The sequence below is a fragment of the Dromiciops gliroides genome, chromosome 1 (genome assembly GCF_019393635.1).
Source record: "Dromiciops gliroides isolate mDroGli1 chromosome 1, mDroGli1.pri, whole genome shotgun sequence".
Classification (NCBI taxonomy): Eukaryota; Metazoa; Chordata; class Mammalia; order Microbiotheria; family Microbiotheriidae; genus Dromiciops; species Dromiciops gliroides.
This window is the reverse complement of record NC_057861.1, coordinates 711,349,035-711,375,310: the sequence shown is the minus strand read 5'-3', so window position 1 is coordinate 711,375,310 and position 26,276 is coordinate 711,349,035. Positions and strand designations below refer to the sequence as shown.

The 26,276-nt window shown below is 37.6% G+C and overlaps 1 protein-coding gene across 2 annotated transcripts in view; it reads right to left on the bottom strand.

The window, feature by feature from the left end:
- The window catches only part of RAD18 (RAD18 E3 ubiquitin protein ligase), a 132,484-nt gene that overhangs the window by 2,869 nt on the left and 103,339 nt on the right, over window positions 1-26,276 (bottom strand). The window contains exon 12 of one of the 2 annotated variants that reach the window (XM_043975450.1): window positions 16,604-16,660. The exons of the other annotated variant lie outside the window; for it this stretch is intronic. Within the exon in view, the coding sequence (XP_043831385.1) occupies window positions 16,604-16,660 (57 nt within the window). The remainder of the gene's footprint in view (window positions 1-16,603; window positions 16,661-26,276) is intronic. 2 annotated transcript variants of the gene reach the window in all.

Sequence of the window (26,276 nt, the reverse complement as noted above, 5' to 3'; positions counted from 1 at the left end):
TAATTTAATTTATTTTTTTCTAGTTACATGTAAAGATAGTTCTCAACTTTTGTTTATACAAACTTTCCAATTTCAGATTTCTCTCCCTCCCTCCCCTCCCTCCCCCCTCGCCTAGACAGCAGGTAATCTGATATAGGTTATATATATATCTATATATATGTATATATGTATATATATATATGTATAAGTATATATATATAACATTAAACATATTTCTCCATTAGTCATGTTATAAGAGAAAAATCAGAGCAATGAGGAAAAACCTCAAAATAGAAAAACAACAGCACCCAAAACAAAAGAAATAGTATGATTCAATCAGGATCTATACTCCACAGTTCTTTTTTTTTTGTCCTGGATTTGGAGATCCTCTTCCATCATGAGTTCCCTGGAATTCTTCTGTACCATTGCATTGGTGAGAAGAATCTAGTCCATCACAGTAGATCAACACACAATGTTGATGATACTGTGTACGATGTTCTTCTGGTTCTGCTCATCTCACTCATCATCAGCCCATGTAAGACCCTCCAGGTTTCTCTGAACTCCTCCTGCTCATCGTTTCTTACAGCACAATAGTATTCCATTACATTCATATACCACAGCTTGTCCAGCCATTCCCCAATTGATGGGCATCCCCTCAACTTCCAATTCCTTGCCACCACATAAAGAGCAGCTATAAATATTTTTGTACATGTGGGTCCTTTTCCCTTTTCCATGATCTCGTTGGGAAAAAGACCCAGAAGTGGTATTGCTGGGTCAAAGGGTATGCACAGCTTTATCGCCCTTTGGGCATAATTCCAAATTGCTCTCCAGAATGGTTGGATCAGTTCACAGCATTAGTGACAATTAGCAACAATGCATTAGTGTTCCAATTTTCCCACAGCCTCTCCAACATTTATTATCTTCCTTTTTTGTCACATTAGCCAATATGATAGGTGTCAGGTGGTACCTCAGAGTTGTTTTAATTTGCATCTCTCTAATCATTAGTGATTTAGAGCATTTTTTCATTTGGGAATAGATAGCTTTGATTTCTTCATCAGAAAACTGCCTGTTCATATCCTTTGACCATTTCTCAATTAGGGAATGACTTGGATTCTTATAAATTTGATTTAGTTCCCTATATATTTTAGAAATGAGGCCTTTATCAGAAGTACTGGCCATAAAAATTGTTTCCCAGCCTTCTGCCGCCCTTCTAATTTTGGATGCATTGCTTCTGTTTGTACAAAACCTTTTTAATTTAATGTAATCAAAATCATCCATTTTGCATTTTATAACATTCTCTATCTCTTGTTTGGTCATAAACTGTTCTCCTTTCCAAAGATCTGAAAGGTAGACTATTCCATTCTCTCCTAATTTACCTATGGTATCACCTCTTATGTTTAAATCATGTATCCATTTTGACCTTATTTTAGTATAAGGTGTAAGATGTTGGTCTATGCCTCATTTCTGCCAAACTATCTTCCAGTTTTCCCAGCAGTTTTTGTCAAATACTGAGTTCCTATCCCAGAAGCTGGAGTCTTTGGGTTTATCAAACACTACATTACTAGTGTCATTTACTACTGGATTTCCTGTGCCTAGCCTATTCCATTGATCCTCCACTCTATTTCTTAGCCAGTACCAGATAGTTTTGATAACTGCTGCTTTATAGTAAAGCTCCAGGTTTGGTACCACTAACCTACCTTCCTGTGCATTTTTTTTTCATTATTTCCCTTGACATTCTTGACTTTTTGTTTTTCTAGATGAATTTTGTTATTATTTTTCTAGTTCTATAAAATAATTTTTAGGTAGTCTGATTGGTATGGCACTGAATAAGTAAATTAATTTAGGCAGAATTGTCATTTTTACTATATTAGCTCTGCCTATCCATGAGCAATTGATATCTTTCCAATTATTTAGATCTGATTTGATTTGTGTGAAGAGTGTTTGGTCATTGTGTTCATAGAGTTCCTGGGTTTGTCTTGGCAAGTAGACTCCCAAGCATTTTATATTATCTACCATTAATTTAAATGGAATTTCTCTTTCTATCTCTTGCTGCTGTACTTTGTTGGTCATGTATAGAAACGCTGATGATTTATGTGGATTTATCTTATATACTGCTACTTTGCTAAAGTTGTTAATTGTTTCAAGTAATTTTTGAGTTGATTCTCTAGGATTAAGTATATCATCATATCATCTGCAAAGAGTGATAGTTTTGTTTCCTCCTTGCCTATTCTAATTCCTTCAATTCCTTTTTCTTCTCTGATTGCTAAAGCTAACATTTCTAGTACAATATTAAATAATAGGGGTAATAATGGACATCCCTGTTTCACCCCTGATCTTACTGGGAAGGCCTCTAAATTATCTCCATTGCATATAATGCTTGCTGATGGTTTTAGGTAGATACTGCTTATATTTTAAGGAAAGCTCCACCTATTCCTAAGCTCTCTAGTGTTTTTATTAGGAATGGGTGCTGTATTTTGTCAAAAGCTTTCTCTGCATCTATTGAGATAATCATATGATTTTGGTTAGTTTTCTTATTGATGCGGTTGATTATGTTAATACTTATCCTAGTGTTGAACCAGCCCTGCATTCCTGGTATAAATCCCACCTCGTCATAGTATTATCCTGGTGATCACTTGCTGTAATCTCCTTGCTAATATCTTATTTAAGATTTTAGCGTCAATATTCATTAGGGAAATTGGTCTATAATTTTCTTTCTCTGTTTTTGCTTTGCCTGGTTTTGGTATCACCACCATATTTGTATCATAAAACGAATTTGGTAGAACTCCTTCTTCACCTATTTTTCCAAATAATTTGTATAATACTGGAATTAATTGTTCTTTAAACGTTTGGTAAAATTCACCTGTAAACTGATCTGGCCCTGGGGATTTTTTCTTAGGGAGTTCATTAATGGCTTGTTCAATTTCTTTTTCTAATATGGGCTTATTTAAGGATTTTATTTCCTCTTCAGTTAACCTGGGCAGTTTGTATTTTTGTAAATATTCATCCATTTCATTTAGATTGTCACATTTATTGGCATACAGTTGGGCAAAATAATTCCTAATTATTGATTTAATTTCCACTTCATTGGTGGTAACATCACCCTTTTCATTTTTGGTACTGGTAATTTGGTTTTCTTCTTTCTTTTTTTTAATCAAATTAACCAATACTTTATCTATTTTATTGGTTTTTTCATAAAACCAGCTCTTAGTTTTATTAATTCTATAGTTTTCTTGCTTTCAATCTTATTAATTTCTCCTTTAATTTTCAGGATCTCTAGTTTAGTATCTAATTGGGGATTTCTAATTTGTTCTTTTTCTAGCTTTTTAAAGTTGTACGCCCAATTCATTAATCTCCTCTTTCTCTTTTGTATTCATCTAAGCATTTAGAGCTATAAATTTTCCCCTAAGCACTGCTTTGGCTGCATCCCATAGATTTTGGTATGTTGTCTCATTATTGTCATTCTCTTGGATAAAGTTATTGATTGTTTCTATGAATTGTTGTTTGACCCACTTATTCTTTAGAATGAAATTATTTAGTTTCCAATTGATTTTCAGTCTACTTTTCCCTGGCTCTTTCTTACATGTAATTTTTATTGCATCATGATCTGAGAAGGATGCATTTACTATTTTTGCCTTTCTACATTTGACTATGATGTTTTTGTGCCCTAATACATGGTCAATTTTTGAAAATGTGCCATGTACTGCTGAGAAAAAGGTATATTCCTTTTTATCCCCATTCAATTTTCTCCAGACATCTATCATGTCTAACTTTTCTAGTAATCTATTCACCTCTTTCACTTCTTTCTTATTTATTTTTTGGCTAGATTTATCTAATTCTGAGAGGGGGAGATTCAGATCCCCCCCACTAGTATAGTATTACTATCTAATTCCTCTTGTAACTCATTTAACTTCTCTAAGAATTTGGATGCTATACCACTTGGTGCATACATATTTAATATTGATATTACTTCATTATCTATAGTACCTTTTAGCAAGATGTAGTTTCCTGCCTTGTCTCTTTTAATAAGATCTATTATGGCCTGTGCTTTGTCTGAGATAAGGATTGCTACCCCTACTTTTTTACTTTAGCTGAAGCATAATATATTCTGCTCCAACCTTTTACCTTTACTCTGTATCTCTCTGCTTCAAATATGTTTCTTATAAACAGCATATTGTAGGATTCTGGTTTTTAATCCACTCTGCAATTTGCTTCCATTTTATAGCAGAGTTCATCCCATTCACATTCACAGTTATTATTACTGTCTATTCCCCTCCATTCTATTTACCCCCTTTGTACTTTTTCCCCCTTCTTTCACCCTATTCCTCCTCACCGTTTTGCTTCTTACCCCTGCCTCCCTCAATCTGCCCTCCCTTTTTATAACCCCATCTCTTTTCTTTACCCTTTTCTCCCTTGCTTTTGTCCTCCCTTCTATCAGTCTCCCCCCCCCTTTCCCTTCCCCTTTTACTTCCCTAAAGAATGAGCTAAGTTTCTTTATCCCAATGAACGTATATGTTATTTCCTCTTTGAATCAAATCTGATGAGGGTAGAGTTGGAATAATTTCACCCCTCCTTTCTTTCCCTCTATTGTAATAGGTTTCTTTTTTCACCTCTTCATATGATGTAATTCACCCCCATTCCACCTCCCCTTTCTTCTCCTCCCCAGAGACTCCCTTTTTAACCCCTTAATTTTCTTTATATCATCACATCAAAGACAATTTATATTTATACCCTCTGTGTATAGTCCTTCTCTCTGCCCAAATACATTTACAGTTCTTAAGTTATGAGTATTATCTTCCTGTGTAGGGATGTAAACAGTTTAATCTAATTGAGTAACTTTTTTTCCCCTCTGTTTACTTTTTTAAACTTCTCTTGTATGTTAAGATCGAATTTTCTATTCAGTTCTGGTCTTTTCATCCAGAAACACTGAAAGTCCCCAATGTCATTGAATGTCTATCTTTTCCCCTGAAAGAGAATGCAACTTTTTGCTGGGTAATAGATTCTTGGCTGCAATCCAAGCTCCTTTGCCTTCCGGAATATCATATTCCAAGCCTTGTGGTCCTTTAACATTGAAGCTGCCAGGTCCTGAGCAATCCTGACTGTGGTTCCTTGATATTTAAATTGCTTCTTTCTGGCTGCTTGGAGAATTTTCTCCTTCACATGATAATTCTGGAATTTGGCTACAATATTCCTTGGAGTTTTCCTTTTGGGGTCTCTTTCAGGAGGTGATTGGTGGATTCTTTCAATGATGCTTTTATCCTCTGATTCTATAATATCAAGGCAGTTCTCCTTAATAATTTCCTGGAATATGGTGTCTAGATTCTTTTTCTGATCATGGCTTTCAGGCAGGCCAATGATTCTTAAGTTGTCTCTCCTTGATCTGTTTTCCAGATCAGTTGTCTTTCCAATGAGGTATTTCACATTTTCTTCTATTTTTTCATTCTTTTGATTCTGCTTGACTGATTCCTGGTGTCTCATGGATTCCTTATCTTCTAACTGTCCAATTTTAATTTTTAAGGCATTGTTTTCTTCAATGAGATTATGCACCTTTTTTCCCATTTGGCCAAATGAATTTTTTAAGGCATTGTTTTCTTCAGTGAGATTATGCACCTATTTTTCCATTTGGCCTGATGAATTTTTTAAGGAATTGTTTTCTTCAGTCAATCTTTGTGCTTCCTTTTCCAAGCTGCTGATTCTTTTTTCATAGTTTTCTTGTTTTGCTTTCATTTCTCTCCCCATTTTTTCTTCTACCTCTCTCAATTGATTTTTAACATCCTTTTTGAGCTCTTTCAGGAAGGCTTTTTGTTCTTGAGACCAATTCACCTTCCCTTGTGAGGCTTCACATGTCGACAATTTGAGGGTATTGTCCTCATCTGAGTTTGCGTTTGCCTCTTCCCTTTGGATACTGAAGCTCTCAATGGAGAGGGCTCTTTTTTGCTTCTTACTCATTATTGCAGCTTATTTATTTATTTTTTAATTTGAGGTCTGCTCTGGGGGCACCAGGGTCCCTGTTCTGAGCTTCTTGTGCTGGAGTATAGGTGCTGTGTCACCGGCTTTTTACACTGAGGCCTTTATGGTGTGTGGAGTTCCCCAACCCTGCACTGCCTTTCTGAGTGCCCTGGGATCAGTGGGCCTAGTTGTGCCTATCCTGTTCGTGGCCCTCCAGCTGGCAACTTGCCCTCTCAGCTGGTTCAGGTAGGTTTTTCCACTGTCTTACTGGGCCACCAGATTTTTGAGCCAGGATCCAGGGGCCTCAGTTGCTCGGCTGTGGCCCGCAGCTTCCTGCTGACTTGCCCCGACCCCCCCTTGGCGCTGGGCTGCTGCCCTGCGCTGCTGCCCCTCCCTTTTGCCCAAGTCAGATTGACCTTTCCTGAAGTCTTCTAAATTATCTATGGTTGGAAGACTGTGTATCTCTATCTCTTTGCAAGTTCTGTAGTTTCAGAATCTGTCCAGAGGCTTGATTTAACGTTCTTTTTGAGGGAACAGAAGGAGAGCTCAGGCAGCTTGCTGATTCCTCTCCACCATCTTGGATCCACCCCAAGGAGTTTATATTTTAATGGGTGAAGACAACATATATAAGGCAGTTCAAAATGGGTTGTGGGACAGTGGGGGAAGGTACCCACATGGGGTTGGTGAAGTCCAGAAAGCCAGGAGCATCATGAGGAAAGGAAATGAAGGATGTCTAGCCTGGGCCCTTCCACAAAATCAACATTCTGAGGAAAAACACCAAAGAGAGGAAGGGAGGCGCCGATTGTACCCTAATATCTCATCAGCCATTGTGGTTGCCATATCACACCATTCCTGATTATGAACACATATGAAGTACAATAAACCCCCCAGATCTTTTCCCTACAAACGTATCAAGCCATGACTGTCTTATCTTTTACTTGTGAATTCAATTTTTGAACCTATCCACAAAACAGCTTATTTATTTCTATTTTCCATTAAATGTCATCTATTTACATTCAGCCCAATCTTTTAGCCTGTCATGATATTTTAAGATCCTATCAGTCACTGTGTTTTCCCTTTCTCTTCTAAATCCTCCTCAATCTGTCTTCTGACCCCATTATTCAACTGAAATTGATTTCTCCAAAGTTACCAATGATCTCTCCATTGCCAAATCCAATGGCAATTTCTTAATGTTCATCTTTTTTGACTTCTCTACACCACTTGATCCAGTCAGCCACTTTCTTGTCTGAGTACTCCTTCCTCTCTGGATTTCTGTAACTCCTCTTTCTTGGTTTTCCTCCTATCTGCCTCACCACTCCTTCTCAGGCACCTTTGCTGCATCTTTACCTATCTCCATGCCATACTCACTAAATGTTGGTGTTGCTCAAGACTTTATCTTAGGCTGTCTTCTTGTTTCTCTTTATATCCTCTTACTTAGTGATCTTTATCACTTTCCATGGGTTCATTTACCCTTTTTATGCAAATAATTCCCAGATCCAGCCCCAGACACTCTCCTTTGTTTCAGTCCCACATTAGCACCTTCGTATTGGATACTTAGAAATGGATTTCCATAAGCATCTCAAATTCAACATGTCTAAAAGAGAATTAATTATCTTTCTTCACAAATTCACCCTCTTACAAAAGTCCTTATTACTGCTGAGGCCTCCACCAATCTTCTAGACTTTTGCATCATCTTCTTTTCATCCAAGTCATTAATAAAACTTTAAAAAAGAATAAGGTCAAGCTTATAAAAGTGAGGCATTCTACCAGGGCCTTTCTTCCAGTTGATGTTTGAGTCTTGCCTTTCATACAGTTCTGAATCCATCTAATTGTACTATTATTTAAACCACATCTTTGTCTATAAGAATAAAATGATATACTTTACTGAATGTTTTGCTAAAATTTAAAGTTATCTACATCTAGGACATTCTTTTGAACTATCAGTTTAGGAATCATGCCAAAAAAGGAAATAAATTCAGTTTGGTATGACCTGCTCTTAAGGAAGTCACACTGGGGTTTCTATGATCACCAGCTCCTTTTCTAGCTATTCAGTAATCATAGGATTTTTTATTTTTATTTTTTCAGGCAATGAGGGTTAAGTGACTTGCCCAGGGTCACATAGCTAGTAAGTGTCAAGTGTCTGAGGCCAGATGTGAACTCAGGTCCTCCTGAATCCAGGGTCGGTGCTTTATCCACTGCGCCACCTAGCTGCCCCCGTAATCATAGGATTTTAAAAGTTATAAAGGACTCTAGTGTTAATCTAGTCTAATCTATACCTGAAATATCCAACATAATATACTCCATAAGTCTTGGTTATCCAATCTCTACTCAAAGACCACCAAGGAAAACCACACCATCTATTGAGATAACCCATTCCACTTTCGGACAGCTCTAATTATTAAGGAGAACATGAAACTTAACTTTGTCTTCCATACATTGTCCTTGGTTCTGTCTTCTGGGATAAAAAAAGAATAAATCTAATCCACTTTCTTCATAATTGTCCTTCAGCAGCTTGAAGACAGCTATTTTGTGTTGCCTGTATCCCCTGTTTCATTCCCAGAATTTTGCTAGGAATCAACATCAAGCTTACTGGCCTATAGTTTGAAGCGTTTACTCTCTTTTGAAAATGAGAATTAGGTTTACTTTTCTCTGATCCTATGGTTCAAAGGCATTCCCATGCTCCATGATCTTTGTGTTTTTGTTTTTGCGGGGCAATGGGGGTTAAGTGACTTGCCCAGAGTCACAGAGCTAGTAAGTGTCAAGTGTCTGAGGCCGGATTTGAACTCAGGTCCTCCTGAATCCAGGACCTGTGCTTTATCCCCTGTGCCACCTAGCTGCCCCCTCCATGATCTTTTAAATATCAATGATGATATCATCACATCCACCAGTTCTTTTAGAATCCCAAGAAACAGTTCATCTGGGCTAAGTGCCTTGAATTCACCAATGGAAGTTAGGTGCTCTCTTATCATATGGTAATTCTAAATGCTTGCTTTTGTTAGGAAATTAATATCTGGCATATTTTAGGGGGTGGGGCAGAAAGCAAACTATCTATATTTGGTATCCTGATAATCTATGGAATGGAAAGATCCCACCTATGACCACTGAACTATAATAATAAATTATAAAAACTTAGGAACACTACAAATGGGTTGGGGGGAGGTCAGGACAGAAGTAGAGTCAAATTGATTTTTAACAAAGAAGATCTAAAGAAATTCAGTAATGGATAAGAATGCAAGCTCACAAAGAGCTTAGCTTTTTTTAAAAATTGGATTCTTGATGTCCAGTGTAATTCATACTTTTCCTCCCAAATTCCCAGTAATATTCCTCATTGAGTATATTAATATTTACTATCAACAGAACTAGTGGCTCAAAATACACGTAAAAATCAGTCACTTTACAGTTTTCTTAGAGGCAAGACTATTTCTGCCTTTTGACAAGTTTTCAAAGGAGTATGGATTATTTTTTCCAATTCTTTCATTAGGGTGACATAAAGGATGAAGATTCTCATTCTTTTCAACAATTAATTGGGGGAACACAGGGAAGAAGTGTCAATCCAAGTAATGTTACCAGTGTCCTCTACTAATATACTAAAAATTAGTTTCACTGTGATCTGATGGAGCTGTTAAGCTAAAACTTCTTGGCCTAATTATACTATTTACAAAATCAAATCTAATAAAGATGTTGTTTCTCATATAAAGACGATTATTTCCTTTTTCATAAAATTGCCCCCATAATATTACAAGTAGAGATTCCCATGCTCAAGCAGCTAAGAAAGCAGTCTACTCTACCACCAAAAAGGAGCATCAATTCAGGAGTTTGGGCCGAGATTTCTCAGCAATGTCGCCCTGGTTCAGGGAGGAAGAACTGAAGCTTCCATCATTGCTTAGTGATGACTCTGTCATTGGTGTAGAGAGGCAAAACTGGCTTTCTCTCAGAGCTCTTTTCTGCTTAGAATAAGAAATGTGAAGCCAACAAAAGTATATTGGGGACACAAATGCGACAACCTGGGTAACAAGACGAGAGGCCAGATTGAACTGTTCAATACACCAGAACAACTGGAAAACAAGAGGGGATTTTTTTGGGGTCCAATTTCTTAATAGGTTTCACCAATAAATCACAAGCTAATAGAAGTAAAATGAAAAACTGTCTCGGTCTGTCTAGAAGTCTGGTGATTTATATTAGGGCATGATGCCAATGAAAAAGCACTTAGCAAAAGGCAATTTAAAGTCACAATACTTTTAAAATACATTATAAACTTTAAACCATAGTCCTTAAAGTTGGCTCTTTGTGAATGAAAATGTCAGTATGCTATTACAAATTACAAGCACATCAGTTCCCTTGTATTCATTCCATTTGTGCCAGACCAAACAATTGGTTCAATTATACATTTGATATAATCCATTTAAATAGATAAACAATTCCATTCCCAAACTTAGAAAAAAGCAGTCTGTTGATTCCTTAATGAAATGATGGTATAAAATAAAAAGCGACCTTCTATAAAAGTTCTTTGTCTGGAGACCTATATTTCATTTTCCACAAAGATAACTAAGAAAGAAAGGCAGCTTGGTGTGTAATGAGAGCCAGAAAGACCTGTTTTCAAGTCCTGCTTCTGATACATACTGGCAGACAGGAGGCACAGTAAATAGCACTAAATTCAAATCCAGCTTGAGACACTTACCAGCTGTATGGCCTTAGGAATCACTTAACCTTTCTTTACCTCAGTTTCCTCAACTGTAAAACAGATGTAACAATAGCACCTACCTCCAAGGGTTGTTGTGAAAATCAAATGAAATAATAATTACAAAAGTGCTTATCCCAGAGCTACCACACAATAGGTGCTTTATAAATGCTAGTTATTATTATTAATTATTATGTGGTCCAAAGAAAGTCATCTAATCTCTCAGCATCTCAGATAATTCTCTAAGATTCTTTGAACAGCAGAATAATTTCCAATCTGCATTGGAAGACCTGTATATGGTTCAAAGGACCATACATTTAGAGTTAGAAGGGAATATTGAGAAACTCATTCAGAACCACACTAATATTAGAACTAATAGGTGAAAAAAGACAAGGACTAGAACCCAGGTCTTATGACTTTGAGTTCAGTGATCTTCCTACTAAACCACATAGCTTCCCAAATTATATCAGGCAACTTAACATAGTGGAAAGAACCCTGGCCTGTGTATCAAACCTGTTTTCTAGTACTGACTACCATTCACTAAGTATGTAGCCTTAGACAACTCAATGAGCTTCTCTAGGGTCTTGTATTACATCGTACAATACATTTTCATTAAAGTTTTCTTAAAACACATTTATGTTCCATGGAGTGGAACAAGGTTCTCAGAATGTCCCCATTTGTAGAAAAATGCAATTAAAAGTCACTTAAACTTCTAAAGTGTAGAAAGTACATCTATCTAGCCTTTGCAAACTACAAATAAACACTCTTCTTACCAAAAGGCTGATCTAACCATCCACAATGCTAAAATAGAATGGATTAAAAAATGCATATTGCCTACATAGACTTGGGAGAGTTGCCTCTCAAGTTAATCCACCATTATATGGATGGTTGAGGTAGATGGAAGGGTTGTAATCTTATGGGCAGAGCTTGGCACAACATTGACAATGAGGAAGAAATTAGGTTAGTTCATATTTAGGAAACTCTACAATGCTTTGAATTTTTTTTTTTTTGGTGAGGCAGTTGGGGTTAAGTGACTTGCCTAGGGTCACACAGCTAGTAAGTGTTTAGTGTCTGAAGCCGGATTTGAACTCAGGTCCTCCTGAATCCAGGGCCGGTGCTCTATCCACTGAGCCACCTAGTTGCCCCTGAATGATTTTTTTAAAGCCTTTCTTAAGACCAATATTCTTATAGTTATATAGCTACAAGTCATTGAAAACACAATCTGGAAAGAATCAAAATTATAAGTAACTAAGAGATACAATGACAAATTCCTGTCCACAAGGAGCTTACATTCTATTGAATATGTACATGTTTAACTATATACAATTATATATATATATATATACAATTATATATATATACAATTATATATATATATATACATACAATTATATATATATATATATGTAATTCAGTGCAAATAAATGCAGCACAAAGGGGTAGGGAAACTGGCAGCTGGGAGGAATTAAGGAAAGGGCTCGTGGAGGAGGTGGTTTTAGAGATGAATTTTGAAGGAAACTCAGGATTATAATATGTGGAGCTAGGGAAGTACATTCCAGGCTAGTGCACAGGCTTAGAGACAGGAGATAGAATGTTGCATATGAAGAATAGCTAAAAGGTCAGTTAGGCTGAACCAAAGAGTGCACTAAAATATACCTGTGTATGTGCATGTGGGTATACACACACATGTACACATGTGTATGCATGTGTGCATGTACATACACGTGTGCATGTATAAAATGAGACTCCATCCATATTGGGAGTAGTATTATATGCCAAATAGAAGTCTTCACTTATTGCACTTATTACCAAAGGCAAAAGGGAGCCACTAGTTTATTTATCAGGGGAGTAACCTAACCAGACCTGCTTCAGGAATATCAGTTCTATAGCTGTACTGAGAATAGATGGCAGAGAGAAGAGACATGAAGCAAGGAAAACAGGAGGTTAGAGCAACTATGTAGCCGAGAGATAATAAGGGCCAGAACTAGGACGGCGGCTATGTGCGTGCAGAGAAGGTGGCTGAGGTGAGATGTTTGGGAAGTAGAAGACTTGCCAACTGATTGGGTGTGTAGGGTAGGGGAGCCGAGAGTGACTTGGAGGTTGCAAACATGGATGACCAGAAGAACATGGACCTCTAGACAGAAATAGGGAAGTTAGGAAGAAAGACAAGTTTTAAGTGTGTGGGGGAGGGTGGATTGTGAGTTCTGTTGTAGACATGTTAAATTTCAGATGTCTATAGGACATCTAGTTCAAAATGTCCACTAAGCAATTGGTAATTTGGGACTGAAGTTGAGGAGAGAGAGAGAGAGAGAGAGAGAGAGAGAGAGAGAGAGAGAGAGAGAGAGAGAGAGAGAGAGAGAACGGTTATATATATACATCTGTACACCTGTGTAGCAATGATAATTGGACCATTGGGAGCCGATGTGAGGTCACTAAGTGAAATAGAATAGAAAAAAAAAAAAAAGAACCCAGGACAGAGCCTAGAAGTTCACCTAAAATTAGCAAAGAAAGAATGTGGATTCAGCAAAGTAGGCTGAAAAGGAGCAAACAAGTATGAGGAGAACCATGAAAGACCAATGTTAGGAAAATCCAAAGAGGAGAGAGTATCCAGGAGGGGTGGGCAGTCAGCATGATTAAATACTGCAGAGAGGAAAAAAAAACCCAATGAGGATTTAGAAAAAGCCAATGGATTTAGCAAAGCTGAGGTCACAGGCAATTTTAGAGAAAGTTGTTTCAGTAGAATGATGAGGTCAGAAGCCATATATGACAATTGTTTGAGAAGTGGTAAAAGGAGATGAAGTGGCACCAAAGAGTGTAGCTAGCTTTTCCTAGGTGTAGATGGATACATAGATACATAGACAGACAAACTTATTTCGTTTCTAAAGAAATACAAGGGGGCAGCTAGGTGGGGCAGTGGATAAAGCACCTGCTCTGGATTCAGGAGGACCTGATTTCAAATCCAGCCTCAGACACTTGACACTAGCTATGTGACCCTGGGCAAGTCACTTAACCCTCGTTGTCCTGCCCCGCCCCGCCAACCCCCCCCCCCCCCCTCCAAAAAAAAAAAAATACTAGAAGAACATTATTAGCCAGGAAAGCTACAAATATTATACCCAGATCACTTTTGGGGGCTAATGGTGGGGTTGTAAGATAGCAAAATTATAAATAGGCCTTCTTTAGAAACACAAAAAGCTAATAGGTAATAGACAAATTACTTGCTATTAATGACACTGGAATGGAAATAAGATGATCAAAAAAGAAGATAGGCCAACATTTTCAGATGTTGTAGGGAGACCAATGAAATGTCTTTTCTAATACGATGCCCAGTGGACTTTCAAGACAAAATGGCAAGAGACTACAAAGGTAATCTTTTTAAAAACAAATAGTGATTTCCATTCCTTATAAAGTCCCTAAAGTTGTCCATGGTATAAAGTACAATCCCCAGACACTCCTGTGTTCCCCAGTGTGATGGGAAACCATTGCAGTTGACAGTATAGTAAAGTAGAAATCTTTTTAACTTATTGTTTAACCTTGATAATTTTTTTTTCATTTTACTTCTTATTCTTTTCAAAACCCAAGTAAGTCTACCTCATACCCAAGAAACCTGAAGCCAAATCAAAACATACTGCCCTGAGAATAAGCATTTTTACTGTGGGAGCCAAACTTCTTTTCTGCTTGTGGAAATGTTACCTTATCTGGGACAATGAGCTGCTGTAAAGGCTAGATAGCTTAGGAATTAGGAGAATGTGGGAGAATGGAGATACTTTAGTATGGTCTAGGAGTAATATTTCAAATCTGTGCTTAAGGATTTCTTCAAACGTGCCCATAAATTTAAGATGGACATTTCTGAGCTGCTTCTTTTTTCAGAGGAAGGTAGCAAGCCATTCAGTTCTGTTATATGAGAATGTAAGCTTTTAAGACACAGGGGTTGTAGGTGCCTTGATGATACTCCAGTATGTGAAATACTCTGGAATAATTATGACTTTCTTTTTAAAAAAATTATTATTATTATTATTTTGCTGGGCAATGAAGGTTAAGTGACTTGCCCAGGGTCACACAGCTAGTAAGTTTCAAGTCTCTGAGGCTTGGATTTGAATTCAGTTCCTCCTGAATCCAGGGCCAGTGTTTTATCCACTGTGCCACCTAGTCCAATAATTATGACTTTCAAAAGCATATGTTATTATAAAAGCAAAATAAGCAAACAGGCATTACTGAGGACTAATACTATATGTCTGACCTGTGCAAGGAATGGCACCAAATACAAATTAAAAGACATACCACCGCATTTAAGAAAACTACAGGAGATGATATATAAAAACAAAAAAGTTAATAGCAGAAAATGACAATAAAGAAAAAAATTTAAGTAGAAATACTTAGATTTAAAGGCAGTACATAGTTACCAAATAAGTGAGCCAGAAATGAATGATATTAGTTTAGAGAAGAGAGCAATTGCTATTGGTTGTACAAAGTTTGGGAGATTTTATGGAGAATAAGAAAAATGCAATCTGAAATTTCAAGGAGGCCATGATTTGAGCACATAGAAAAGAAGCCAGAGGTGTCAATATTAGCTGAGAAAAGGACATAAGCAAAGACAAAACTATAAGGACTGTCTGATGAATGGTAAATCTGTCAGTGGGACTAGTCTTATATCTAGCATGAATAATCATCCCACATGATCAGTTCTAGCAGAATGATCAGAATTCTGGCTGCTCTTTCATAAGCCAATCATAAAACATGTGCCAACCAGTCTTCAGGTAGGCCATAAGTGCCTTGCTGACTTTTTTCTTTTTGGGGGCAATGAGGGTTAAGTGACTTGCCCAGGGTCACACAGCTAGTAAGTGTCAAGTGTCTAAGGTTAGATTTGAACTCAGGTCCTCCTGAATCCAGGGCCAGTGCTTTACCCACTGTGCCACCTAACTGCCCCCTGTTGACTCTTTTTAACTCTGCACCTCCCACAACACTTGGCACACTCCTTTACACACAGAAGATGCACAATAAATAATTGTTGCTTGACTTCTCTTTTTATTCTCCAAAGGTAGCCCTCAGATACTCTGCTGTCTACTCACTTAAGTAAAAAGACAAGAACAAGACTGGAAAAGAGCTTTTATGAAAACATTAAAAAAAAAAGTATATCGAATTCCATATCTCTGAATAGCTTATGGTAGTGTGCACTTGATCATCCATCTAGAACCTGAGCTAGAACCTGGTACTCTTTCATTAATTAAGCTATCCTAGCTCTGTGATCCCATTTCTGGGCCAAAACACACACCCATGTGTATAAACTGGTAGCATTATATTTAATTTGAAGGATCTAACTACAGAGAGCACTGTGCCAGATGCTAGAGTTACAAAGACCAAAAAATCTAATTCTAGCCCGTATGGGTATGATTTGCTTAAATAAGATCATGCATAAACATTACTTGGTCTAACAAATTGGTTGAATATTAATAATTACTTAGTAGTTCATGGTATACATTAATTTTGAAAGTTGTGATTGTGTTTCATGGGTTGCCGGGGCCAAAGAATTTATCACCAAGTGGCTGGCCTACTGGTGATGAGCTTCTATGTATTTAGCTAACCTTGTTTTTGGAAAATAGACATGGTCAGCTTCTGGGACCCTAGTCAATTCCTTTGTAAAACCTCATCAGAGAGATAGATGACAGGAAAAGAAGGTGAGCCAGTCACGTATTGAAAGTGAAGGATATGGGGGCTGCTAGGTGGCGCAGTAGATAGAGCACCGGCCTTGGATTCAGGAGGACCTGAGTTCAAATCCGGCCTTAGACACTTGACACTTACTAGCTGTGTGACCCTGGGCAAGTCACTTAACCCTCATTGCTCCGACAAAAACAAAAACAAATACAAATAAAGTAAGATGTAAACAAAAGATGGACAGGATGAGAGAGCCAGATAGGGTGTGATCTGCACTGATAAAAAAAATAGCCATACCAAGGAGATCACGGATCCACTGAAGTATCCAGATAAATGACTATGTATACTTACCTTGTCTCCAATAACTCCTTTTCCTCTATGAGGTCTCTTATGATGTCTGAGCTGGAGCTAAAAGGACATGTACATAGCATTATCATAAGGCATTTCTTAAGCTACATGCAAGCTGCACTTTGATTGGCAAAGCACAAAGCAATGTAGAATGACAGTCACTGCCCTTAGGGCTTACAGTCTTAAATCAATAAAATGCCATTACAACACACCTGAGCTCTACAGATTTGGTCACAGTGTACATAGTGCCAAAGAATCTATCCTTCTCATTACAATGAAGAAAATCTATGGAGATATAAACCTCATTCACTTGAAAAAGCATTTTAATAGGATGACAATATACAACTATATAGCGTTTTTTTATAATCCCAGGCTGCTTCCCCGTCCAAAAGCCCATCTTTTCAACATGATGCTCTGCAGTTGTAAATCTTCAGATATCACAACCTGTGAGGAATTAAAAGTCACAAGGAGCCCAAATGGCAATGGAAAGATGTATGGTGGACACAAGTAAACGGCAGGTATCTCTAATGATAACCTAGGCCCAAGAAAAGAGCAAAGCGATGGACAAAATTTATAATTAGACAAGGTGAAAGGCCTGTCATGAGGTGTGAGTAAGGAGCAGCATAGCTTAAGATGGCTTTATTGGTACTCTTTTTTTTTTTTTTTAGTGAGGCAATTGGGGTTAAGTGACTTGCCCAGGGTCACACAGCTAGTGTTAAGTGTCTGAGGCCGGATTTGAACTCAGGCCCTCCTGACTCCAGGGCCGGTGCTCTATCCACTGCGCCACCTAGCTGCCCCTTCATTGGTACTCTTGAGGAAGTCCTCTAACAGGATGAGTTGAGCATCTGGAGTATATAATGAATAAAGAGGGGCAGCTAGGTGGCGCAGTGAATAGAGCACCAGCCCTGGATTCCAGAGGACCTGAGTTCAAATCCGGCCTCAGACACTTGACACTTACTAGCTGTGTGACCCTGGGAAAGTCACTTAACCCCAATTGCCTCACCCCCCCCCCAAAAGAAAAAAACAAAGAAAAGACTTGTACAGAGTGAAAGGATATGGGTATTTTGTGTTCTGTAGTAATGGAAGAATACTCACACTGATGGGACCACCAGTCTATCAAAGGGCCTTGAGTTCAAAAGGATTGGCAGAAGGAATCATGAATGTTTAACCCTGAAAAGAGAAGACTGAGGAGGAGGTGGCCTGGCCAGAGAGGAAGGGAGAAAATATAATGGCTGTTTTCAAGTATCTGAGGGACTACCATGTGAAAGAAGGGAAAAATTTGTTCTGCTTGGCCCCAGAAGGCAGAGAGCTAGAAGCTACAGAAAGTCATATTTGGGGGAGAGAAAGTTGGGGGAGGACATGGAGAGAGGACACAGGGAGAGAAGAAAAAAGGGGGAATAGTCCATCTGGGGAAGCCCTTTCACCTCAGCTTTTCAAGCAAAGGCTGGGTGACCACTTTTTTTTTTTTAAGTGAAACGATTGGGGTTAAGTGACTTGCCCAGGGTCACACAGTTTTTTTGTTTTTTGTTTTTTAGTGAGGCAACTGGGGTTAATTGACTTGCCCAGGTTCACACAGCTAGTAAGTGTTAAATGTCTGAGGCCGGATTTGAACTCAGGTACTCCTGACTCCAGGGCTGGTGCTCTATCTACTATGCCACCTAGCTGCCCCCGACCACTTCTTAGATAGTACAGGAGGTACTTTTCTAGGTATGGGTTGGAATGTGCCCAGCAGTCTTGTTGTTGTTGTCTGTCCTTCATTCTCAAAGAAGACTGTGACATCAGGGTGATGTCATGACTTGCAGTGAATTGGATTTAAGTGAGGAAGGACTGTGCAGTCACCAACCTCATTCTCTCCTCCAGAGTCATCTGGGTCCAATGGCAAGATATATATCAGGATAACTGGAGATGGCCCTGGGTGTTTTAAGGCAATAGGAGTTAAGTGACTTGCCCAGGGTCATACAACTAGTGTCTGAGGTCAGATTTGAACTTAGGTCCTCTCAACTTCAGTGCCAGTGCTCTATGTACTGTACCACCTAGGTGCCCCATGGGTTGGAATAAATAGTTTCCAAAAGGGTCCTTCCAACTCTCAACTCAGTGATTCTTATTCTATAAAATGTTGAAAAAGAAAAAGATAATGTACAACATAGGAAACCCTGATGATTTTTAATTTTACATTTAGGCAATGGAAAGCTATTGCTTGATATAACCTATAGTTGCTTAAATGTAGGGCAGATGGAAAAGACCTTATAGATAAACTAACCGAACCGTTGTTTTTTTTTAAACAGAAAATGATTTGCCCAAGGTCATACAGGTAGTAAGTGGCAGACCCAGGTTTTGAATCTGGGGGCTATAGCCTAGGACCAAGGTAATACAAGTATGTAACCTTTCACCACATTCAGGAATCCTGTCTCTGCAACATCCTTAATAGGTGGTTTAACTAGTTTTTGTTTGAACATAAAGCAGGTTAGCTCAACAAGTTTCATTTTCCTTATCTCTAAAATGAGGTTATAGGTCAGACTAGATGATCTATAAGGGGCACCAGAGTAATGGAGCAGCAAAATTGGATTTAAAGCAGGCCAGAGGACACATTCAATACCAATTCTGCCACTGACTTGCCTGGAAGACTTTGGCTAACACATTCAGTTAACCTCTCTGGCCTTCAGTTTTCTCATCCAGAATATGAAGGTACTGGATGAGGTGACTTCTAGGTCCTTTCTAGCTCTAAATCTATATTCCTATGATCTATCCCATAATGCCATGATTCTAACTTTTTAGCCACAGGGACCTAAGCTACCTTCAACCCTATTCACCTCCACCTAACTGAAACTTTTCCTAATATGATCAATATAGAGAAAGTAAGCAAGAAACAGAGGTGCTGGACTGGATTTGTCTGCAATATGATTCGCTGACTGAAATGCAGGATGGGAGAGTGGACAGAGTGGTAGACCTAGAAGTCAGGAAGACCTAAGAAGCAATTCAATACAATTCAAAAAATATTTATTAAGTCTTTATAATTTGCAAGATATCGGGCTAGGCATTGTGGATAAAAAGAAAAAGATGAAAAAAATTCAAGGAGTTTTACATTCCACTTATTATGTGACTATGGGCAAATCACTTATTTTTTTCAGATGAGAGTTTCTCATATGTAAAACTGGAATGACAATACCTGAAGCATCTACTTCACAAGTTGTTGTGAGGCTTAATTGAGATTATGTATCGAAAACATTTTGCAAACTTTAAAGCACCATGTAAACATCAGTTATTATCATTAATAATAATTGAGTACAAGGGAGGTCTTACATCTGGAATAGGCAGCTATTTATATGAAATAATTCATGGAAGGTCTTGGGTCTGCTAATATAACTAGCCTGTCACAGATAAATAAATAAACTTCACTAAAAGTTTAGTCCTATGAGTTAAAGGATTGTTTCCTGTTAAACTAAAATAATACTAAGGGCCAAACACAATAAGTCCTTATTAGGCACTTGTACTTGTATGAATTAATTTAGACCTTTGATAACATGACATCTATCCATGGAGAGATTTTGATAGAGAAGGGAAACAGAGCAGAGTATTGGGTATTCTCATGCCCTCAGAGGCAGAGGGTAATAAAAAGGGAAATGGGAGAACTCCAAGGATAAACTTCCCCCTACTTCCCATTCTGCTGAGGATCAGTTCTGGTTAGGTAGATACAGACAATACCCAGTCCTTGACTATAATCCTGCAAAACTTAGAAACCTTTCAGGGGTAAGATTATAAATTATAAATAATTGTATAAAATAGTTCCCTTTCCATTCTTCCCAAGACATTTAGATGGCAATTTTATGTGATATTTAAGATAAATTAAACACCAAATTCAAGTTGTGAAAGTGGCGTGGGAAAGTAATAATTGGTACTACTTATCACATTTACCCGTGCAATTTGGATCCAGTTGGATCAGAGCCAAGTAGCAATAACAAGTTGGGAGAAGCTAGGGCCATATTGGCCTAGCACCCAGCACCTCCCCACTGGCAAAAGATGGAAGAAGGAAATTGAGAGAACAGGTTTCCTTTCTTTTTTAACACAGGGGTTACAAAGCAATGAACCCATTCCAGATAAGTAAGCAGAATAGTCAACCCTGTCAACTAACTCAGTATGTTGTGTGATCAATTTACACTGGAGCTTTCAGAGTACCCACTAAAGCCACTGGTTTGTTAAAGGAAAATATTTGCGATACATTAAGGACACAAACCTAAGAGGTTTCTTAGTGATGTGATGCCACATCAGTGAAAACAGATGGTAGAGGAGGAATTTTTTTAAATTCATGAACACCTCTGAAAGTTGCCTATTCCTTTTACCATACATGACGTCAACTTCTATGTTGAGTCATCGAACAACCTGGTTCTAACAGTTCCTTAAATTAAACTCCAGTGACCTTCATTTTTACTCCTTCAGCCATCCACAACAATGACCAGTAATCAGGTATTGAATAATCTTTGAGCTCTCTCTGTAGCACTGAAACTCTCTACCCTAACTTGATTATGGGGCATTGAATTATCCTGATTCTCCTGCCAAATAGATGTTCCTTCTGTATTTTCTATAGGTGTTTCCTAAGTTCTAGAAGACCATATCAATAAAACACAATCTCTGGTAGATTCTCCAAAACTGAAAAGGCCTTCATAGGTCTCTGGTGCAGCACAACATGCCTGCTGACTCAGGCTGACTAGTAGGTAAAGAATTTTTCTAAACAGGTGTCCATCTATTGGGGAACAGCTGAAGAAATTATGGTATGTTATGGAATATTACTGTGCCATATGAAATCATGAAAGAGAAATCTGAGACTTGTATGAATTGGTGCAGAGTGAAGTGAGCAGAGAACAATTTTTATAACAAAGTCAACAATAATTATGTAAATGCTTGTTGACTAGACAAAAACACTATAAAGTCTGAAACACTTAAGAACTCTGATCAACCAACCATCATTCTAGAGAAGTGATAATAAAGAATGTTACTAACCTCCAGGGACAGAGGTGATGGACTCAAAATGCTGAATAAGACCTGTATTGTTGGACATAGTTAATATGGGGATCTTTTTTTTTTTTTTGCTTGACTATGCATCTCTTACAAGGGTTTTGCCTTTCTTTTTTCAATGGGGGTGGAGGGAGAGAAAGTAAATGCTTGTAAATTGAAAATTAAATGAGAATTCTATAGCTACATCAATTTCCCCAAGACTGCCCATTAAGGAGTATTTTTTTCATTCTTCCCTGCTAATAATATTTTTACTTTTTCTAAAATTCTGAACTTAACACCAAATACAATGGGCATTTTCACATACCGAGTAGAATAGAAAATTGTACATGAAACCATAGGATCTCTACCTTGTATAGCTTACTTTCATTTCTAAGTAGATAAAAACTCAACCTGTCTTTCAAAACTGTCTTGCTTGTCTGTGCTTTATTCTAGCCTTGCTTCTATTCTTTTTCCATTCATTTTTAAGTACGCTCTGTTGTGTAAAAAAATATTGAAAATTGTTTCAATGAGCTGTCATCTTGATTCCTACTTCATAAATCAACTAAAACTATTCTTTCCAAAGTTACTAATAATCTCATAACGGCCAAAACGAATGGCTTGTTTTCTCAATTCTCATCGTTCTTGACCTCTTTAAAGCATCTACCACTGTTGATCACCCTCTCTTCCTGGATATACTTCCCACTCTAGGCTTTCATGACAATGTTCTCCTCCTGGTTTTCTTCCTTCCTTCCAGTTTATTTCTCAGAATCCCTTACTAAAACACCGTCATTTGTCATGCCCCCTAATTGTGGGTGAATCCCAAAGCACACAGAAAGACCTCTGACTGCTTCTTTTTCCTAGCCAAGATCTTGTCAAAATCAAGAGAAACGAAGTAAACTCAGAAGTGTGGATAAAAGCAAGATCTTGGCCTCCCTAGATGATCTTGGTCTCAGGATTCTGCATCACTTTGCTAATGGCAGGAACTTGATTACTATGCATGCCGTTGCCACCCCTGAGCTCAACTTTTCCTCTATCACCAGGGTACAAAATCAGGACTTGTTATTTATCTAGTGCTGCCGGTACACATAGTACTTTCAAGGTTAAAAAAAAAAAAAGCCCATGACACAAAAATAACTCAGTTTAAGGATTAATTACAATGGGGATTTTTAATGCAAAATTTATGTTTGCCCTGATTTTACCCCTATCTCTTTCTCTACTATTGAATTAGAATCATAGATTCAGAACTATGTTACCTCAGAGACCTCTCGGTCTACCCCCTCATTTTATAGATCAGAAAACTGAGAGTCTAGTACTCTTTCCACTTTACTGGAATTCTTTTTAATTTATTATTCATTTTAACATCATTTTCTTTTTGAAATTTTGAGTCCCAAATTCTCTCTCTTCCTCCCTCCCTCTCTCCCTCCCTTCCCCCATCTACTGAGAAGGCAAGCAAAATAGTATAAATTAATTATACGTGTGAAATCATGCAATATATATTTCCATATTAGCCATATCATGACAAAAAAATCAAAAAGGAATAATGGAAGAGAGAAAATTATACTTCAATTTGCACTCAGTCCATCAGTTCTTTTTCTGGAAGCAGATAACATTTTTTCATCATGAGTGCTTTGGAATTGTCTCAGATCGTTGTATTGAGCAGAGTAGCCATGTCTTTCACAACTGATCATCATTATAACACTGCTGTTACTGTGCACAATGATCTCCCAGTCCTCAACTCATTTTTTTTTTTGGTAGGAAATTGGGGTTAAGTGACTTGCCCAGGGTCACACAGCTAGTAAGTGTCTGATGTCGGATTTGAACTCAGGTACTCCTGAATCCAGGGCCGGTGCTTTATCCACTGTGACATCTAGCTGCCCCCAGTCCTCAATTCATTTTGCATCAGTTCACATACATCTTGCCATACTGGTTTTTTCTGAAACCACCCCTTCATTATTCTAATAGCACAATAATATTCTATTACAATCATGTGTCACAACTTGTTCAGCCATTCCCCAATTCATGAGCATCCCTTCATTTTATAATTCATTGCCACTACAAAGAGCTATATATATATATATATATATTTTACATATGGGCCCTTTTTCTTTTTTTGGTGGGGTAATGAGGGTTAAGTGACTTGCCCTGGGTCACACAGCTAGTAAGTGTCAAGTGTCTGAGGCCACATTTGAACTCAGGTCCTCCTAAATCCAGGGCCAGTGCTTTATCCACTGTGCTACCTAGCTGCCCCTGGGTCCTTTTTCTTTTCTTTTCTTTCTTTTTGTGTTTTGGGGGGGGTTTTTTTTGCACTTTTTCTTTAATCTCTTTGTGGTACTGACCCAGAAGTGGTATTATACATTTTATAGCCCTTTGGGCATGTTTCCAAATTGTTTTCCAGAATGGTTAGACCAGTTCACAACTCTACCAACAGTTTAATAATATATTTATTTTTCTCATCCCATCCTGCATTTCTCATTTCTGCTAGGTATGAAGTGGTACCTCAGAGTTGTTTTAATTTGAATTTCTCTAATGAATAGTGATTTAGAGCATGTTTTCATATGACTATAACTAATTTTGATTTTTCCTTCTGCCTGTTCATATCATTGGACCATTTATTAACTGAAGAATGACTTTTATTCTTATAAATTTGATTCAATTCCCTATATATTAGAAAAATTAGACCTTTATCAGAGAAATTTGCTGTAAAAATCTTAATAACACTTCATTGTATTTGGTACCTTTTAGCAAAATGTCATTTCCCTCATTATCTCTTTTAATTAGGTCTATTTTTCTTTTGCCTTGTCTAAGATTATGATTGTTGCCCCTGCCTCTTTTACTTCAGCTGAAGCATATTAGATTCTTTTCCAGCCCTTTTATTTCTGTGTGTATCTTTCTGTTTCAAGTGTGTCTCTTGTAAACAACATATTGTTGGACTCTGGTTTCTAATCCATTCTGCTACCCACTTCCATTTTATGAGTGAGCTTAACCCATTCACCTTTACCATTATGATTATTAACTATATTTCCTTCCATCCTATTTTCTTTTATTTATCCTGTTTTTTATCCTGTCCCTCCTTAAAAGTCTGTTTTGTTTCTGACCAATGCCTACCTTAATCTGCCGTTCCTTTTATCATCCTCCCCCCCACCCCTAAATCTCTTATCCCCTTTTCCTATTGGATAAGGTAGATTTCTATACCCAACTGAGTATGTATAGCTATTCTTCCCTCTTTGAATCAATTCTAATGAAAGTGAGGTTCAAGCAATGCCTGCTACACATATACCCCATTTCCCTTCTAATATAAAAGCTCTTCCTTGAATACTTCTTTTATGTGAGGAAAATTTCCTCATTCTACTTTTACCTTCTCCCAGTGCTACTAGAATTATTTTGTATGTGTTTTTATGTGTTTACCAGTCATGTCCAAAAAATCCCTTCTTAAGGACATAAGACATGTACCACTTCAGTGTACAATGATTGCTATACAACATTATGTGCTTCAAATAAATGCTGGTAACCATGTAATATAAGATAAGCTAGATGTGGTCAAACAGGAGATGGAAAGATTAAACATTGACATATTGATGTCAGTGAACTTAAATGGATGGACATGAATGGGAGAATTTAATTCAAGTAATCAGTACATATACTTTTTTGTCACTTTTTTTTCCAGTACATATACTATTGTGGGCAAGTGATTGTGTGGCAGTCTGATGAGGCTTTAGAAATAGCTGAGGAATAAAGAAAAGCAAAAGGGAAAGGAGAAAGGGAAAGATTATATCCAGTGGAATACGGAATTCCAGTGAATAACAAGGAGAGATAAGAAGGTTCTCTTAAATGGGCAATTTAAAGAAATAGGGCAGAGCTAGGTGGTACAGGAGATAGAGTGCTGGGTCTAGAGTCAGAAAGACTCTTCTTCCTGACTTCAAATCTGGCCTCAGACACTTACTAGCTGTGTGACCCTGGGCAAGTCACTTAACCGTCTTTGCCTCAGTTTCCTCATCTGTAAAATGAGATGAAGAAAAAAAAATGGCAAACCACTCCAGTATCTTTGCCAAGAAAACCTCAAATGGGGTCACAAAGAATCAGACATGACTGAAACAATCCAACAACAAATAGATGAAAATTATAGAATGGGAAAAACAAGAGATCTCTTCAAGAAAATTAGAGATATTAAAGAAAACATTTCATGCAAAAATGGGCATGATAAAAGACAAAAATGGTAAGGACTTAACAAAAGCAAAAGAAATTAAGAAGAGGTAGCAAGAATATACAGAAGAACTATACAAGAAAGATCTTAATATCACCAATAATCACCATGGTGGTGTGCTTACTGATCTAGAGCCAGATTTCTTGGAGGATGAATTCAAGTGAACCTTAGGAAGCATTAATAACAATAAAGCTAGTGAAGGTGATGGAATTCCCCTGAGTAATATGCAATCCTAAAAGATGATACAGTTAAAGTACTGCACTCAATATGCCAGCAAATTTGAAAAACTAAACAGTGGCCATTGGATTGTAAAAGATCAGTTTATGTCCCAATCCTAAAGAAAGGAAATGGGAAGGAACATTCCATTCAAATTACCAAACAACTGCACTCAATCCACACATCAGCAAGATTATGCCTAAGATTCTGCAAGTGAGGCTTTAGCAATATGCACACTGAGAATTAACAGAAGTTTGGCCTGGTTTTTGA